This window comes from Scyliorhinus canicula, chromosome 2, assembly GCF_902713615.1.
Source record: "Scyliorhinus canicula chromosome 2, sScyCan1.1, whole genome shotgun sequence".
Taxonomy (NCBI): Eukaryota; Metazoa; Chordata; class Chondrichthyes; order Carcharhiniformes; family Scyliorhinidae; genus Scyliorhinus; species Scyliorhinus canicula.
In genome coordinates this window covers 92,697,648-92,716,486 of record NC_052147.1, presented here as the reverse complement: position 1 = coordinate 92,716,486, position 18,839 = coordinate 92,697,648, and the positions used below count along the sequence as shown (strand labels likewise).

General features: G+C 46.9%; 1 protein-coding gene across 2 annotated transcripts in view; it reads left to right on the top strand.

Annotated features, from left to right (window-relative positions):
• The window catches only part of LOC119956176 (transmembrane protein 87A-like), a 104,875-nt gene that overhangs the window by 65,823 nt on the left and 20,213 nt on the right, over window positions 1-18,839 (top strand). Inside the window, exons 12-14 of one of the 2 annotated variants that reach the window (XM_038783116.1) lie at window positions 770-838; window positions 5,475-5,583; window positions 6,790-6,848. In XM_038783116.1, the coding sequence (XP_038639044.1) occupies window positions 770-838; window positions 5,475-5,583; window positions 6,790-6,848 (237 nt within the window). The remainder of the gene's footprint in view (window positions 1-769; window positions 839-5,474; window positions 5,584-6,789; window positions 6,849-18,839) is intronic. The other variant, XM_038783106.1, reaches the window with a different exon arrangement.

Genomic DNA, 18,839 nt, shown 5'->3' with positions numbered 1-18,839 from the left:
GGCCGAGGGGGAGAGGACGAGTACGGGGTCAGCAGGGAGGGGGGTCAACATGGCCGAGGAGAGCTGTTGTGAAATCTAGGTAGTGTTAAATTGGAAGACAGGGAAGCTCCACTGTCTCCCTTGATCAGTCTGAGCACTGGTGTGAAACAAAGGCAGGCATTTGATGCTCCTTTCACCTGTACAAGATTTGAGGAACAAACATAATAAATTAGTAAACTTCCTGCTGACTGGTAAACTGATGTCTGTGATAAAGTAAATCACTAAACTTTGTGCTGACTGGTAAACTGATGTCCGTGATAAAATGGTATGCAGAACATGACCCATTGCTTACCGTTGCCAAATCTGGCATGTTTCTCACCTCAGCTGAATTGTCACAAGTGTCAGGGTGAAGAAACTGGCCACACAGACTGGTTGTTGCAATAGATTGGACTTTGAATGCGAGGTCATATTCAGACCAAACTATTGGAATGCAAGTTCCTGTTTACTAGCTGTAGGGGTCCTGGTTAAAATCAATTTATACAGTTTTGATCTAGTTGCTAGTGGGCATGGGTACGTAGCACCCTGTGGAGTGAAAGCACAAATGAATATACCTGTCTTGAATTTATTTGTCGACTCAATGTGTCTCAGATCAGTGAACCCATTGCCTACAGTTTGTTATGCGATACTGTGATTTCCTAATTAATACGGTCACAGGAATTGTTCCTTCCTTTCTCTTGTCCCCTCGTTCCCTTGCTTTCATCTGATGTGTCCTTTCCTTCCATTTTTTTAGGGGAATTTCGACTTGGCCCTCCTGGCCTTTATACCTCTGGCTGTTCTCGACACTGCCCTTTGCTGGTGGATATCCTTTCGGGGTATGGGATTTTCCAGGGAAAGGGATTTCTGATCTGTTCTCTATTTTCAGTCAAGGAAAGATCATTCTGCTTCTCGGTGTATAATTTGTAACCCAGTCCCTAACCTCCTATGGGAGGTAGTTGCCCACTAATTAAGGTTGTGATTGATATGGATTTTCAAAAGGCATTTGATAAGGTACAGCATAAGCATGTGGCAAAGATGATTAGGACATAGTGCAGAAGGAGGCCATTCGGCCCATTGAGTCTGCACCCCCCCACTTAAACCCTCACTTCCACCCTATCCCGGTAACCCAATAACCCCATCTAACCTTTTTTTCGTCACTAAGGGCAATTTATCAAGGCCAACCCACCAAACCTGCACATCTTTGGACTGTGGGTGGAAACCAGAGCACCCGGAGGAAACCCACGCAGACACTGGGAGAACGTGCAGACTCGCACAGACAGTGACCCAAGGCATGAATTAAACCTCGGACCCTGGCGCTGTGAAGCCACAGTGCTAATCACTTGTGCTGCTTAATGATGGCATTAAGAATTAAGGGCAACATGGCAACTGGGATAGGGAGATAATTAGAGGCCATACAGTAAATAGTAGATGTTGTAGAAAGTTTCCTGGAATATAAAGATATGGTGAATGGCTTACCACACGTGTAAGTGTTCAGGCTGCTCTTACTAACTTTACAAGTAAGTGATTTGGACATAAGAAGTGAGGAACTATCATCTGCTGTCATTAAACTGATAGACATAGGCAGACAAATGGGTAAAAAGATGTGAAGTAATGCATGAAGAATAGGGAATGTACTTCAAACAGCAATACTTTAAATGTACTGGAGGGATACTGGTGTGGATAAACATTGGTTGAAGGATCACGATAAGGTAAATAATAATGTATTGATCCCAGTGGTCAACAAAATAACAAGAGGGCACAAAAGTCAGTTGCAGATTTGGCTAGAAACTAAATCTCCACTTACAGGTTCGGGTGTGGGATTTTCTGTGGAAAATGGTTAGGAGTTTTTATTAATTTGAGAAGGAATCAGACAGCTGTATAGAAAATAACAAAGCTTTATAAATAGTTGGCCAAGATAGTAGGGCCGGTGCTGGTCAGGGTTTTTAACGCGGCAAGAGACCGAGGGGTTCTACCCCCGACGATGTTGCAGGCCACTATTTCGCTTATTCTGAAACGGGATAAAGGCTTGTGGGTCTTACAGACCGATATCTTTGATCAACGTAGACGCTAAATTATTGGCCAAGATGTTGGCGACTAGAATTGAGGATTGTGTACCGGAAGTAATTGCGGAGGACCAAACCAGGTTTGTAAAGGATAGGCAACTGATAGCCAATCTTAAGAAAGCTGCTCAATATGATCATGATGCCCCCTGGAGAGCAGGGAGGCAAAGATAGTGGTAGCCATGGATGGGAAAAAGGCTTTTGACCGGGTCGAGTGGGACTATCTGTTGGGAGGTCCTGGGACGGTTTGGGTTCGGGGACGGGTTCATTGACTGGGTTAGGTGTTTTTTAAAGCCCCAGAGGCTAGTGTAAGGACGAACAGGACGACATCAGATTACTTCAGACTGCACCGTGGGACAAGACAGGGGTGCCCTCTCTCCCCACTGTTATTCACGCTGGCCGTAGAGCCCCTGGCAATTGCTCTGAGAGCTTCAAGGGACTGGAAAGGGCTGGTCCGGTGCGGGAGTGGAACATAAAGTCTCATTATACACGGATGACCTGCTGTTATACGTATCAGACCCAATGGGGGGGATGGACGGTATCATAGAAACCCTGAGGGAATTTGGCTGGTTTGCAGGATATAAATTGAACACGGTTAAGAGCGAGTTCGTAATTCAGGCGAGGGGTCAGGAGAGTAGGCTGAAGGGGTTGCCGTTCAGGCTGGTGGGAGAAAGCTTCAGATACTTGGGGATACAGATGGCACGGGACTGGGGAAAGTTGCATAAGCTCAACCTGTCCCGATTGGTAGAACGAGTGAGGGAGGAGGTTCGGAGTTGGGATGCGCTCCCACTGTCACTAGTGGGGAGGGTGCAGACTGTTAAGATGACAATTCTACTGAGATTCTTGTTCATATTTCAGTGTCTTCCCATTTTCATCCCGAGGTCCTTCTTTAAGAAGCTGAATAAAATTATCCTAGGATTTGTCTGGGCAGGGAAATCTCTGCATTTGGAAGTAAGAAGAATTTTGGAAAATCATTAAGTTCGCAGAGGTCAAGTTGAAGCTTTACACAGCGTGTTTGTTGTCTGCTTCAATAACCTTGGTTCACCAATTGAAGGCAACTTTTGCATAAAGGAACAGAATTTGAACTAGAAATGGTATGATTAGAGAGTGGGGTTGTTGAATTTCCGAGATATAGAAGAGGTCATGTATGGGGCTTTAACTACCCTGCCATTTTAGTTTTGAAATTATGGAGTTCTAACACCTGTTATGGAGACCCACATTAAATGGTGCTAGCTGTTATGGTGTTCTGCATTTTAGGTGAATTAGCAATTTTGCTACATCCTTCATGGTTGGAGAAGATAGAATTTGGTGGGGATCACTTCTACTGATCTGTTAGGAACATGCATAAGCATATATGAATTGGCATGTGAGAGTGCCTTTAAGAATTGGATGTTTAAAAAATGTACCTTTCAGAAATTAGGCTGATCATATTACTGAAGTGATGTCATGGGGGGGGGGGGGGGGGGAGCTGAGCTCACTTCTGCTTTTTGGGAGTTTTAGTTTCAGTTTGAAGAAAGCTTGGGTATGGTTGTGAGCTGCATTGCTGGTGATCTCTGCTGTGAAGGACTATCTCTTAATCCTTTGGTGAAATTGGAATTGTAAAAAGGTCTCAGTATTGAATATAAATCTAATGTGCTTCTGTTTGAAGGATTTGTCTTTTGGATGTGTAAAGGAACAGTTTGCAGGATTGGGTAGTGTTGTATTATTTTTGGGGTTATCGTTGAAGTAAGGGGTGTTAAGAGATCCAATGTTTATTTAAAAGGTTAATTTGAATTCATGGAATAAACATTGTTTTGTTTTAAAAACCACATGTCCATAATTGTAATACTACACCTGGGGAACAAGCCGTGTGCTTCAAAAGCAACAATCCATTAAAGGTGGGGGTTGGTTGAACTCCATGATACATTTTGGGGTTCTGAAAACACCTCTCCCATAACAAAATTAGGAACAGAAGTAGACCATTCGGCCCCATGAACCTGATCTGCCATTTGATAAGATCATGGCTTATCTAAGTATAGCCTCAAGTCCACATTCCTGTCCACCGCGATAGAATTTGACTCCTTTGTCAATCAAAGACACACCTCTGACAGTGCAGCACTACTGCTACACTGCAGTACCAGCATTGCTTTTTGTACTTTAGCCCTGAGTGGAACTTGAACCCAGAACCTTGTGACTCAGGTGAGTGTGCCAGAAACTGAGCCATTTCTAAATTGAGTAAGAAATATACTTTATGTACTCTGTCAAATGGAATTGCAATATCCAATCACCAAAATATATTTAAACTGGAGCTCACTCCAAGGTACATAGGCTTGTATAAGTAGTAGATACTTCAAAATGATTACATGGCACCTATGTAAATAAGGAATTTAGAACAAGCACCTTATAACATGTAAATCCAAGAATAGACTACAACCAAAAGAGAAAATCCTGGAAAATCTCAACAGGTCTGGCAGCATCAGTAGGGAGAGAAAAGAGCTAATGTTTCGAGTCCAGGTGACCCTTTGTCCTGCTGAGAGTTTCCAGCATTTTCTCTTTTGGTTTCAGATTCCAGCATCCACAGTAATTTGCTGTTATCCAGGTAGACTACAACCTTCAGTTGGCCTTGGTTCTTTCATTTGGATTGGTACTGGTTATTTACTGCTCCATGATTAGAGTTAACTGATGAGTCCATCTATATTTCCGGTTTGCATGATTAGCGGGTGTATATGTTTAAAAAATTCAGTGTTTCAAGAGGGATTCTGTCTTCAGCCATGTAGGAGTCCAAATGATTCATGTAAACCTTTGCTCATCCTTTAATAAAGAAGGAATGGTCTACCCTAGATAATTGTTGGGTACAACAGTTGTAGTACATGTTCTTTATCCTGTTATTTTGCTTTGTGGTCATCCACGCTGTAAGGTTAAAGAATTTAACAATTCTGAACCTGGATGGTTTGTTGCAATGTAGATTCTTGGTGTACTAAACAACCCAGTTTATATGAAATAACAGATTGTGGCTTGGCTGTGATGCCACCTCCTGAAGCATACGACATATTCATTGCCACGCAGGTTGATTTTCATACATGAGATATAGCACTTGGACCGGAAGTAGGATGTTGTTCTGGGGAACTGTACCCCTCCAAGAGTTAGGAGGTCAGTCCATAGCGTCACATGCAGTGCAGTATGTGACTCCATTCTAGGATTAGAGGGTTGGATTGTATGGATTAATTTGGTGTATTTCATTTCTTGAACTAGATTCTGCCAAAAAGAATGGAACCTGGAGCAACCAGTACACAATTACTGTTGATCCAAGCTGTTAACCTGCATGTTTTTGTTTCAGCTGAATTATGGTTGTTTTTTTCAATGAACGATACATCTGGGTTTTTAATTTTGTATTTCATCATTTTCCTTAACTGATGTCACATCTTCATCAGCTTGACCCAGACCATGAAGATGCTGAAGCTGAGAAGGAATATTGTGAAACTCTCTCTATACAGACATTTCACAAACACACTTATCTTTGCTGTCATAGGTAAGTTAGCAGGACGTTATGCAGAGTTATCTGTTATGTTGCCTGATTGTGTACTGATGAAGCATTGGATTCCTAATAACAAGGGTTTCTAAAATCCACTTTGCTTTGATTTGGTGGCCTTTGATGAAGACTGACCAGTTAAATAGAGATGTGCACAACAGTGGAATATGGCCAACTTTACATAAGAGGGTAGAAAAATTGGCAAGAGCGATACTGGGCTGTTGGAGGTTCACATCTCAATTAGTTCAAATAACTGTTCCAAATTGTATGGCCAAAGCTCTGCCACCCTCTTGACTAAAGGAGGATGAGCATGGTGTACTGCAAAGGTGGAAGAAAATATTTTATATTGTCTATCATTAGCCTTGGCCTAAACAATGCACTTATATCATTTCCAGTGTTTTGGATGAACTATATGGATAATTAAGTATTAAATATAAAAACTAGATCTGAATTGAGGTGGAGAGGAGGCAGGTCGGGTGCAACTCTCCATGCAGCTGTTTGTTGGACATCCTGCAGTGCCTAACATTCATGCAGATGTATATGGAGTAAAGTCATTAAACAATCAGTCAATTAATTAGTTATGTCGATTTCTGTAGAATGTCTCCACTTCTGCTCTGGATTAAAAGTTGGATTTGACCTGTTCAATAGTTCAGGATCAGGAATACTTTGTTCAATGCATGCGTTGTTCAATGCATGGGTAATTCTGTCAACATCAGCAATCCACTCTCAAAGACTTCTCCTGAGATGTACTTGTTAATGTTTAAATCTTTGCATTGTTGGAGAATCCTCTTATGGTAAAGTGGCTAAAAGTACTCCCTAGTGTGAAACACATGCACGGAAAGGTGCAGGTGTCCCTGGTCTATGCAGTAAACTGGCCGTGGCTGGTTGTAAGGAAAGAGGTGATTTCAAGCTCCTTGACGAGCAAGGGGGGAAATCAGCCTATGTTCTGAATCCTAATCGCTGTTCTGTGATGCCTAGTGTTTGTATGTATGTACATAGAGTAGGGCATAGATGCGATGCATTTTGTGTACCATTAGAGTACTATTGTATTTCGCTCCCATTCCTTGTGAGCTATTCCTCCTTCATTCTGAGGAAATAATTAGCCTTCTTTTTCTGGGTAGATAATCTTGACAGTTGGGGGGAAAGATTAGATTCCTCCAAAAAATTTATATTTTACTTCTAAACATTTTATTTCTTCCTATATAGCATCAATATTTTTCATCATTTGGACAACAAAGAAGTTTCGGCTGGCAGACTGTCAGTCAGTAAGTAAGCTTATTGTTTGATTATTGTTTGATTTTTAAATCTCGAAGTATGAACTGCAGATTTTACATAGAGCAGGATTGGCATTATTTCCCTTTCCGGTTTGCCTCTTATTTGAAGTTATTAACTCTTGCCGCAGATGCCCAAGCGCTCCAATATTTCACCCAGCAGCCATTCTTCATCTGTGAACCAAGGCATTGAACTGACTGTGGAGGAAGCACATTGTTGCCAAGCACAATCTTTCCTCAGCAAATGTCCATGTTGAATGTTGCATTTGGAGGCGGCATGGTGGCGCAGTGGTTAGCCCTGCGGCGCTGAGGACCCGGGTTCGATCACAGCCATGGGTCACTGCCTGTGTGGAGTTTGCACATTCTCCCCATGTCTGCGTGGGTTTCACCCACAACCCAAAGATGTGTAGGATAGGTGAATTGGCCACGCTAAATTGCCCCTTAATTGGAAAAAATTAATAATTGGGTACTCTAAATTTATTTTAAAAACAGAATGTTGCCTTTGAATCATGAGCAGGGATCCTCCATATTTTATCTTCCAGACACTCACCTCATTTGTTGTGATCTTGTAGTAGCCCCGGGAGAAATCAACTAACTAGAAACAGGCCACGGTCTGGGGTTCATGGAATTTACAGAGTGGAAGGAGGCCATTTGGCCCATCGACTCTGCACCGGCCCTTGGAAAGGGCACCCGACCTAAGCCCACTCCTCCACCCTATCCCCATCTAACCGTTTTTGGACACTTAGCAATTTAGCATGGCCAATCCATCTAACCTGCACATCTTTGGACTGTGGGAGGAAACCGGAGTACCCAGAGGAAACCCAAGCAGACACGGAGAAAACGTGCAGACTCCGCACAGACAGTGACCCAAGCCGGGAATCGAACCTTGGACCCTGGAGCTGTGAAGCAATTGCGCTAACTACTATGCTACCATGCCGCCCATATGGGTCTGTATGTTTTATTACCTTCCCCACACTGCAGCTACCCAATAACTCTATTGGGATAAAACCAGTTGGATTGTCCTGATGTTGGAGGACATCAAGCAACTACCTGCTGACATGAGATCTATGTTGCCCAGTATGACATCATATCTCTCATGGTTCTCTGCACTTCACAGAGATTCAGTAGTCATCGGGGATTCAACAATTAGGGACATTGCTATTTCTGTAACTGCAAATATGGTTCTGGAATGCTATGTTGACTCCATTGATGCCAGGATAAAGGATTTCAATGCGAGATATTCGCTAGATATCACCCAGGACATTTTGTGAAAGAAGAACAGCTAGAAGTCCCGACCTATTTTTTGGGGACTGTTAAGACCCGTTGGCAGAGTTTCAGGAGCTAGGAAAATGATTAAAAATACAACCTCGGGGCGGCACGTGGCACAGTGGTTAGCATTGCTGCCTACGGCGCTGAGGACCCGAGTTCGAATCCCGGCCCTGGGTCACTGTTTGTGTGGAGCTTGCACATTCTCCCCGTGTCTGCGTGGGTTTCACCCCCACAACCCAAAGATGTGCAGATTAGTTGAATTGGCGATACCAGACACCAATGGTGGCTAAAATACTGGACAGGAACCCCAATATTTTATTTTAATTTTGTAAGACTGTGTGGAAATGCTACCTCACTCCAGGAGTGATTTTATAAAGGAAAAGGGAAATGGTATATTAAAACGAACTTTATTATTAACACATTATTAGAACCATAGAAATGATACAGCACAGAATGGGGCCATTCGGTCCATCTTGTCCATGCTGACCTAAAGGCAGCCAGGCGCCCTTTCTAATCCCATATTCCTGCACACAGTCCATAGCCCTGCAGCTTACAGCACTTAAGGTGCAGATCTGGATACTTTGAAAAATAGTACCACCAACTCAGGCAGCGACTTCCAGACACCACCCCCTCTACGTAAAAAATTTTTTTTTCTCATGTCCCCTCTAATCCTTCGCCACTTAGCTCGAATCTATGACCCCCTGGTTTTTGAACACTCGGCCAAGGGAAACAGGTTCTTCCTGTGTACTCTCTGTCCATCTCTCAATTTTACCTCAATCTTGTCACCCCTCGGCCTTCTCTGTTCCAAGGAAAACAACCCCAGCCTCTTCAATCTCTCCTCATTGCTACAATACCCCAGCCCTGGCAACATTCTAATGAATCTTCTGTGCATTCTCTCCAGAGAAATTACATCCTCTCTGTAATGTGGTGACCAGAAGTGCGCACAGTACTCCAGTTGTGGCCTCAACATTGTCTTTGAGAAAGAGAGATCTTTTGACATTGCTTTGAAGAAAAGATCTGAATCCTGTCAGAACCATGCAGAAACTCTGGCTGTATTTCGTTGGAAGCTGCTTCAGCTGGTTTCAGCTCACCTTTTTTTAAAAAATAATTTTTATTGAAATTTTTTGAAAAATATATGTCAACAAAACAATAATAATAATAAATACCCCCCGGCACCGTAACAATGCATATAACAAACCCCCCCCACCCACCCCAACAAACAACAGAATAAATTAACAATAAGCAAATTAACGTAAACTTAAACATTATCCCCCTAAACCCCCCCCCCGGTTGCTGCTGCTGCTGACCTAGTACCTTATCGTTGAGCCAGAAAGTCGAGGAAAGGCTGCCACCTCCTAAAGAACCCTTGTACCGAACCCCCTCAGGGCAAACTTGACCCTCTCCAACTTAATGAATCCCGCCATGTCATTAATCCAGGTCTCCACACTCGGAAGTCTCGCATCTTTCCACTGCAGCAAGATCCTCCGCCGGGCTACTAGGGACGCAAAGGCCAAGACATCGGCCTCTTTTGCCTCCTGCACTCCCGGCTCCACCCCAACCCCAAATATCGCGAGTCCCCAGCCTGGCTTGACCCTGGATCCCACCACCCTCAACACCGTCCCCGCCACCCCCTTCCAGAACTCCTCCAGTGCCGGGCATGCCCAGAACATATGGGCATGGTTCGCTGGACTCCCTGAACACCTGACACACCTGTCTTCGCCCCCAAAGAACCTACTCATCCTAGATCCGGACATGTGGGCCTGGTGCAGCACCTTGAACTGGATGAGACTAAGCCTCGCACATGAGGAGGAGGAGTTCACCCTCTCCAGGGCGTCCGCCCATGCCCCTCCTCAATCTGCTCCCCCAGCTCCACCTCCCACTTAGCCTTCAGCTCCTCTATCGACGCCGTCCCCACCTCCTGCATTACCTGATAGATGTCAGACACCTTCCCATCCCCGACCCACACCCCCGAAAGCACCCTATCCCTTACCCCCCTGCGGGGGCAACAAAGGAAACCCCTCCACCTGTCGCCTAGCAAACGCCTTGACCTGAAGGTACCTGAACATATTCCCCGGGGCCAGCTCAAACTTCTCCTTCAGTTCACCAAGGCTCGCGAACCTCCTGTCGATGAACAGGTCTCCCAAATTCCTAATGCCCGGCCTGTGCCACCCCACGAACCCGCCGTCCATGTTCCCTGGAACAAACCGGTGGTTCCCCCGCAGCGGAGCCTCCACCGAGCCCCCGCTTCCCCCCTGTGTTGCCTCCACTGCCCCCAAATTTTGAGGGTAGCCGCCACCAAATTTTGAGGGTAGCTGCCACCACCGAGCTCATACTGTACCTCGTTGGAGGGAGCGGCAGCAGCGCCGTTACCAGTGCCTTCAGGCTCGTGCCTCCACAGGACGCCATTTCCATCCGTTTCCATGCTTCCCCCTCCCCATCCATTACCCACTTGCGTATCATCGAGACATTAGCCGCCCAATAGTACCCAGAGAGGTTGGGCAGCGCCAGCCCCCCTCTATCCCTGCCCCGCTCCAAAAAGACCCTCCTACAGGAGTCCCGTGCACCCAAACAAATCCCAGAATGCTGCTGTTCACCCTCCTAAAAAGGGCCCTCGGAGCAAAAATGGGCACTGAAACAAAAACCTCGGGTGCACCGTCATTTTAACGGACTGTACTCTACCCGCCAACGACAACGGCAGCATGTCCCACCTTTTAAATTCCTCCTCCATCTGCTCCACCAAACTACTGTAGTAAAATTGAGCTTGTGCAGAGTCCCCCAGCTCCTAGCACCTGAACCCCCAGGTACCTAAAACTCCTCACTGCCCTCTTCAGCGGGAGCCTACCAATCCCCTCCCCCTGATCTCCCGGGTGTACGACAAACAGCTCACTCTTGCCCAGGTTCAATTTATATCCCGAGAAACTCCCGAACTCAGCAAGAATCTCCATCACCTCCGGCATTCCCCCCACCGGGTCTGCTACATACAACAGCAAGTCGTCCGCATACAGCAACACTCGGTACTCCTCCCCACCTCGCACCAAACCCCTCCACCTCCTCGACTCCCTAACAGCCATGGCAAGAGGCTCAATTGCCAGCGCAAAAAGCAAGGGGAACAGGGGGCACCCTGCCTCGTCCCACGGTGGAGCCTGAAGTACTCGGACCTCCTCCCATTTGTCGCTACACTCGCCATCGGGGCCCCTTACAGCAACCTCACCCATTTAATAAACCCCACCCCAAACCTGAACCTCTCCAACACCTCCCACAAGTACCCCCACTCAACCCTGTCAAAGGCCTTCTCCGCATCCAATGCCACCACAATCTCCGCCTCTCCTTCTGCTGCCGACATCATTATCACATTTAGCAGCCTTCGCACGTTAGTGTTCAGCTGCCTCCCCTTCACAAAACCCGTCTGATCTTCATGTATCACCCCCGGCACAAACTCCTCTATTCTAGTGGCCAAGATCTTCGCCAGCAACTTGGCGTCTACATTCAGCAGTGAAATCGGCCTGTATGAACCGCACTGCAAGGGGTCCTTATCACGCTTCAAGATCAGGGAGATTAGTGCCCGAGACATCGTCGTGGGCAGAACACCCCCCTCCCATGCCTCGTTAAAGGTCCTGACCAACAGGGGGCCCAGCAGGTCCGCATATTTCTTACAAAATTCAACCGGGAACCCATCCAGTCCCGGCGCCTTCCCCGACTGCATGTGGCCAATCCCACTGACCAGCTCCTCCAACTCGATCGGCGCCCCCAGTCCCTCCACCTGCACCTTTGGAAATCTGAGCCTGTCCAGAAAATTCTCCATTCCCCCTCCCACCGCCGGCGGCTCCGACCAGTACAGTTCCCTGTAGAAGTCCCTAAAGACCTCATTGACCTCTGCCCCCTGCCGCACCACAGTCCCATCTCTATCCTTCACTCCACCAATCTCTCTAGCCGCATCCCGCTTACGCAGCTGGTGCGCCAGCATCCTGCTCGCCTTCTCTCCATACTCATAGACCTCTCCCTGCGCCTTCCTCCACTGTGTCTCCGCCTTTCTGGTGGTCAATAAATCAAACTTGGCCTGCAAGCTACGCCGTTCCCCCAGCAATCCCTCCGCGTACCTCCTATCCACACTCAACAGCTCCTCCACCAGTCTCTCCCTCTCCCCCCTCTCCCTATGGGCTCGGATATATATTCGGCCTCCTCCACCCTCTGGACCAGTCCCCTTCTCAAAACCAAGAAATCAATGTGGGAATAAACCCTGTGCACATGGGACAAAAAGGAGTACTCCCGAGCCCTCGGCCTACCGAACCTCCAGGGATCCACTCCTCCCATCTGGTCCATAAACCCCCTCAATACCTTGGCCGCCGCTGGCCTCCTGCCTGTCCTTGAACTAGAACGATCCAGTAGGGGATCCAGCACCGTATTGACGTCCCCCCCATGATCAAGCCCCCCACCTCCAGGCCAGGAATGCGGCCCAACATACGCCTCATGAAACCAGCATCATCCCAATTTGGGGCGTACACTTTCACCAACACCACCCCCCCCCCCCCCCCCCCTGCAGCTTACCGCTCACCATCACATATCTGCCGCCACTATCAGCTACAACCTCAGACGCCTCAAACGCCACCCTCATCCCCACCAGGATCGCCACGCCCCGGTTCTTCGAGTCGAGCCCTGAGTGGAAAACCTGCCCCACCCACCCCTTCGTCAGACGGACCTGGTCCGCCACCTTCAGGTGGGTCTCCTGGAGCATGGCCACGTCCGCCTTCAGCCCCTTCAGATGCGAAAACACACGGGCCCCCTTAACCAGCCCATTCAACCCCCTCACGTTCCACGTAATCAGCCGGATCAGGGGGCACCCCGCCCCCCTCCCCCGTCGACTAGCCATAGCCCATCGACTGCTCGCCCCTGGCCATCACCCATTCGGCCCGTTTCCCATGGCGATAGAACCTCACCCCGACCCCCCCGAACTCCTCCCTGGCCAATCCAGCAGCAACCCGGTATCCCCTCCCCCAGGCTAGGACCCCTCCTATCCGCGACTCTCCCTCCACTGTACTCCCGTGAGCCAGCTGACTTCTGCTGACCCCGGCAGCTCCCGCTCTAACTCCGACCCCTCCCGATATGAGGTCCCCCCTCCTCCCCTGCATCAGCTCCTGGCCACCGCTTCAGCGCGGGAAACCCGGTCTAATAGCCACGCCCCTCGCCACCAGCTCCACCCCCTCGTCCCGCAGCGCGGAAAACCAGAGAAAAGCCCGCGCTTTCACACTGCCCCACCCCACCAACTCAGCTCCCAAACCGCAGTCCCAACCCAACAACCAACTCCATACAAACAAAGACACAGATCCACCACAAACCCCAGTACCCCCCTTAGAACACAAAACCATAACCCACATCGTCCGAAAGCGAGAGAAAAAACAAAAACAAACAGAATAACCCGCTACAGCATAAACAATGATACATGAATAGAATAGAAAAACTCCCACAGCCCCCAATCTCTAGTTCAAGTCCAGCTTTTCAGCCTGCACAAAGGCCCACGCTTCCTCCGGGGACTCAAAGTAGTGAGGCCGGTCCTTGTAGGTGACCCACAGGCGCGCAGGTGGCAACATGCCGAACTTCACCTGCTTTCCATGGAGCACCGCCTTCGTCCGGTTAAACCCGGCTCTCCGCTTGGCCACCTCCGCACTCCAGTCCTGGTAGATACGCACTACCGAATTCTCCCACTTACTGCTCCTCACCTTCTTGGCCCATCGGAGAACACACTCCCGATCGCTGAACCGATGGAACCGCACCAGCACTGCCCGCAGGGGTTCATTCGCCTTAGGCTGCCTGGCCAGCACTCTATGGGCCCCCTCCAGCTCCAGGGGCAGATGGAAGGATCCTGCCCCCACCAGCAAGTTCAACATCACGGCCACATAGGCCGGCAGGTCCGACCCCTCCAGCCCCTCCTCGAGGCCCAGGATCCGCAGGTTCTTCCTCCGTGACCGAAGCTCCATCTCCTCAAACCGATCTTGCCACTTTTTATGAAGTGCCTCGTGTATCTCCACCTTCCCCACGAGGGCCGAAACCACCTCCTCGCGCTCAGAGGCCTGCTGCTGCAACTCGAGTATCGCTGCACCCTGGGTCTCCAGCAGCTTACTCGTCGTCACCTTCAGGGATTCCAACAACTCCCCTTTCAGCTCCGTGAAATAGCGCAGAAGGGCCGCATGCTGCTCCTCAGCCCACTGCCTCCACTCCTCAGGGGCTCCACCGGCCGCCATTTTGTCCACCTTCCCCCGCTTTTCCAGGGGAGCTGCTACCGTTTTTCTCCTCTCCCCACGTCGAGTCCGAACCATAAATCCCGGGGGGTTTTGCTCCAGACCCCTTTATCCACCGGGAATCGTCGAATCAGCGCCGTTTGGGGCCCTTAAAAGAGCCCACAAGTCCTTTTAAAGCGGGAGCTGCCGAACGTGCGGCTTAGCTCCGCATAGCCGCAACCGGAAGTCTCAGCTCACCTTCTAACCACACTCTTCTGAAATGCTGTAAAAAAAAGAAAACAAATCAGCTAATATATCTACAGACATATATTTTAACTGAACTGAGAGGTTTGACTCCAACTAAAACACAAAATAACACTGCTTTTCTGCAAAATGCTTGATACTTTGGCTCCTCCCAGTAACTACATAATTTTACCAAGCTGAAATCTAATTACCGCCACAGGGCATCTTCTTAATACAAACAACATTCCTTTAGCCCAAGCTTCTAACAGTGCTGTCATTTCATCTCTGATTCCAAAACCTTGTTGCCTTTCAGGCTGGGAATTCTTTTTAAAAACATGACTGCAGCAGTCACATACTAACTCATGCTTTTAACTCTTAATGCACCAAATACCTATAATACAATATATCCGAAACTCCTACATTCATCATGGATAGTAATCTGAGGATTTCTCCCAGTGTCACGTGCTGATAAGTACAGAAGCAAGAAAATATTACAGATAAATGCATGGTCCGAGAAGTGATACATGAGGGAAAGTTTCAGATTCTTGGGTGTTGGAACTAATTCTGTTTGAGGAAAAGGTTGTACTTGAATAAAGCTGGTACTATTAACTTAACTAGTACTATTGGAAAAGATTTAAATCAATTTGACAATGGGGGGAACCGTGGATAGAGTTACAAAAACAGCAGTAAAGTTGGAAATATCCCAAAATGTACAAAGCCCACATCGAGGAAAAGAGCAACAATGTTCTTAGTGTAACGAAGAAAGTTAGTGAGCTGCAGGTACATGGAATTATGAAGTGATTTCAAAAGGAGCATGGCTGAAACAAGGCTAAGAATAGTAATCTTCGTTACCAAGTGTTCAGAAATGGGTGACGCAGTATAGATTAAGAATGATACCATTCGAAATAGAAATAATATCTGAGCTACATAGAACATAGAACAGTACAGCACAGAACAGGCCCTTCGGCCCTCGATGTTGTGCCGAGCAATGATCACCCTACTCAACCCCACGTATCCACCCCATACCCGCAACCCAACAACCCCCCCCCCCCCCGCTACTTCTAGAACTAAAATTATTTGTTTTGAGTGAGGAACAGAGAGATAGCTGTTACTTGAATCATGGAATGGTTACAGTACAGAAGAAGGCCAATAGGCATTTTGTGCCCATGCCAACACTCTGCAAGGACAACTCAACTACTCCCACTCACCCTTTTCCCCCCTGCAGCCTTGTAAACTCTTTCTCTTCAGATAATTATACAAAACCCGTTTGAAAGCCATGATTGAGTCTACCTCCACCATACTCTCGGGCACTGCATTCCAGATTATAACCTCTTGCTGAGTAAAAGTGTTTCCTCATGTCACTTGTGGTTCTTTTTTAAGGGAGTTGGTTAGCTCAGTTGGTTGGGCAGCCGGTTCGTGACGCAGAGCCAGTGTTCAAACCCCGTACCAGCTAAGGTTATTCATGAAGGCTCCACTTTTTCAACCTTGCCCCTCACCTGAGATGTGGTGACCCTTGGGTGAAATCACCACCAGTCAGCTCTCAAAGGGGGAGCAACCTATGGTCCTCTGGTACTGTGGCGACATTTACATTTGTGATTCACTTGAAATCAGTGTCCCCTTCCGCCAATGGAAACATGGAAACAGTTTCTCTCTGTTCCTCTGTCCAGCCCCTCCACCCCCACCCCGCCATGATTTTGAAACCTATCAAATTGACTTTCGACTTTCCCTCTGAAGAGAGCAACTCCAGCTTCACAAATCTATATATAACTGAAGTGTCACATTCCTGGGAGCATTCTCGTAATTTTTTTCTGCTTTCACACACTTCCTAAAGTGTGATGCCTAGAATTGAACACTACAATTGAGGACGAACCAGTGTTTTATAAAAGTCATCATAACTTTTTTGCTTTTGAATATTGTTGAAAAGAGAGATGTTGCAGAAGCTTTTCATCTTGCACTCATCAGGACCAATGCAAGAATGCCAAATTTCAAATCATCACAATTTATACTACAGGAGAAAAGGGTGACTGATTTGTTAGCAGGTTGACTGATTGGCTGAGGTGTTGCAAAGGATAAAACAGCGGGGAACTATATGCTCCCCATGCTACTGAGTAATTCAAAAAAGGCGCAAGGCTTAACATATAGCTACTCTAACAACCAATTTAAAGTTATCAGGTGAGCTCATTTACATACATTTGCTAGATGCTACATACATTTATACGTAGAGACCTGTTCTCTGTGAGCAAAAGGAATTCAGTCAATATGCTTATCCCTGTGCTCTTTTTTGAACCAGGGTGGGTGGAAGTCCTGACCTGCTGCCAATCAACACTCAATTGAGTATAAAATAGCAGCGGGGTAGCGGAGTTGACAGGGATGCCTTCTCCACGACTCTTAGGATGGCGGGGCGCCAAGCACTCGCATCCTGAAAATTGATGTTGAAATTCTGAAATGTTTCGGTAGAGTTGATAGCGAAAAGGAAAATGAGAAGAGGCGTTGTCAGGATTTGGCATGCCATACCTAAAAAGGTGGTGCAAGTTGAATTCACAAATGATTTTAAAAGAGGGTAGCTTGACAGGTATATGAGGAACTTTAGGATTACGCACAAAAATGGGGATGTGGGACTAAGCACGACTGATCTTTTAAAGATTTAGCACAGGCACGGTGAACTTAATGGCTGCCTTCTGTTCTGCAAGTTTCTATGATCCTCATTGATTCGCATCAGACTCCAGAGAAGGAAATACACAGCTGTTGCTCCAAGATTTCAGGCAAGGATTCAAGCTTGGGCTTTTCTGAAGAGCTGAAGCAACCCTTAATTCATATCTTCGGTTCAAAACTGCCCATTTTCTTTGAAATTAGAATTATGCAGGTTATCAATTACAGAACTATTGTGACCCTATTAACATACCAAATACTACTTCCCTGACAGCACAGCCTTTTACTATTTCCTGGTTCAGACCTAGAATCATAGAATGGTTACAGCCCTTCGAGCCGTCCTGTCCATGTCTACTCTCTAATAAGAGTACATTTGCTAATTCCATTCCTCTGCCTTTTCCCCATAGCCCTGCAATTTTTTTCTCCTATGGTCATTATCTGTTTCACTTAAAAGCCACAGTTGAATCTGCTAACACCACTCTTAGGCAATGCATTCCAGATCCTGAGTACGCACTGCTTCGTTGCCATTGTACCACCCGTTGATTGGAGTTGGAATTGCATTGATATTGGTGAGCATCAACAAATGGATTTGTTTATTTATTTCAATAAATTTAAAGTACCCAATTCATTTTTTCCAATTAAGGGGCAATTTAGCGTGGCCAATCCACCTAACCTGCACATCTTTGCGTTGTGAGGGCGAAACTCATGCAAATACGGGAAGAATGTGCAAACTCCACACGGACAGTGACCGAGAGCCGGGATCGAACCTGGGACCTCGGTGCCGTGATGCAGCTGTGCTAACCACTGCACCACAATGCTGCCCAGGTGGATTTATTTATGATTATGTTTCACTGACCCTCACATTATCTGAAGAGGTTTTCCGAAAGTGAGTGTTTATTTGAGACTAAAGAAGAATAACTAAATAGAAGAAGTTGAAGTTTAGTTCTGTTTTGCATTAAACCCATACTGTCTGCTTTTACAGAAGTAAAAATGTAGGCAAAGCAGTTCCCCTCTGTGGCAAATGCATTTTCCAATGTGATTTAATCTCATTTCGACTAACAAAAGTCCCATGGTCTAACTCTGATCTGGGCCAAGTCAGCTGATTTCAACCATTTGTGTCACGACTAGTTTTGTACCTGAGACGGGAAGTGTGGGAATATCTGTCAGGGTTCTCATAGCTTTTTTAAAATTTAGAATACCCAATCGTTTTTAAAATAAGGGGCAATTTTGTGTGGCCAGTCCACCTAATCTGCACATCTTTAGATTCTGGGGGTGAGACCCACCCCGACACGGGGAGAATGTGTAAACTCCACACGAACAGTGACCCAGGGCTGGGATCAAACCCGGGTCCTAAGCGCCGTAGGCAGCAGGGCTAACCACTGTGCCACCCAGCGGCGTTCTCATTTCTAGTGGCGACAAAAGTATAAAACAGGAAAGGAAAGATCCATATAGACATGATGCAACCCAGATACACCAGCAACCAAACCACTGAAATCATGCAATTTGCAGAGAGAGGTTTAAAATAAAATTCGTGGGGATTTTCACTTTGACCTCTAAAGAAGGGAAAGCAAGATTGAGGAGACTGGAATAACTCAACAATAAATCCAGCTAT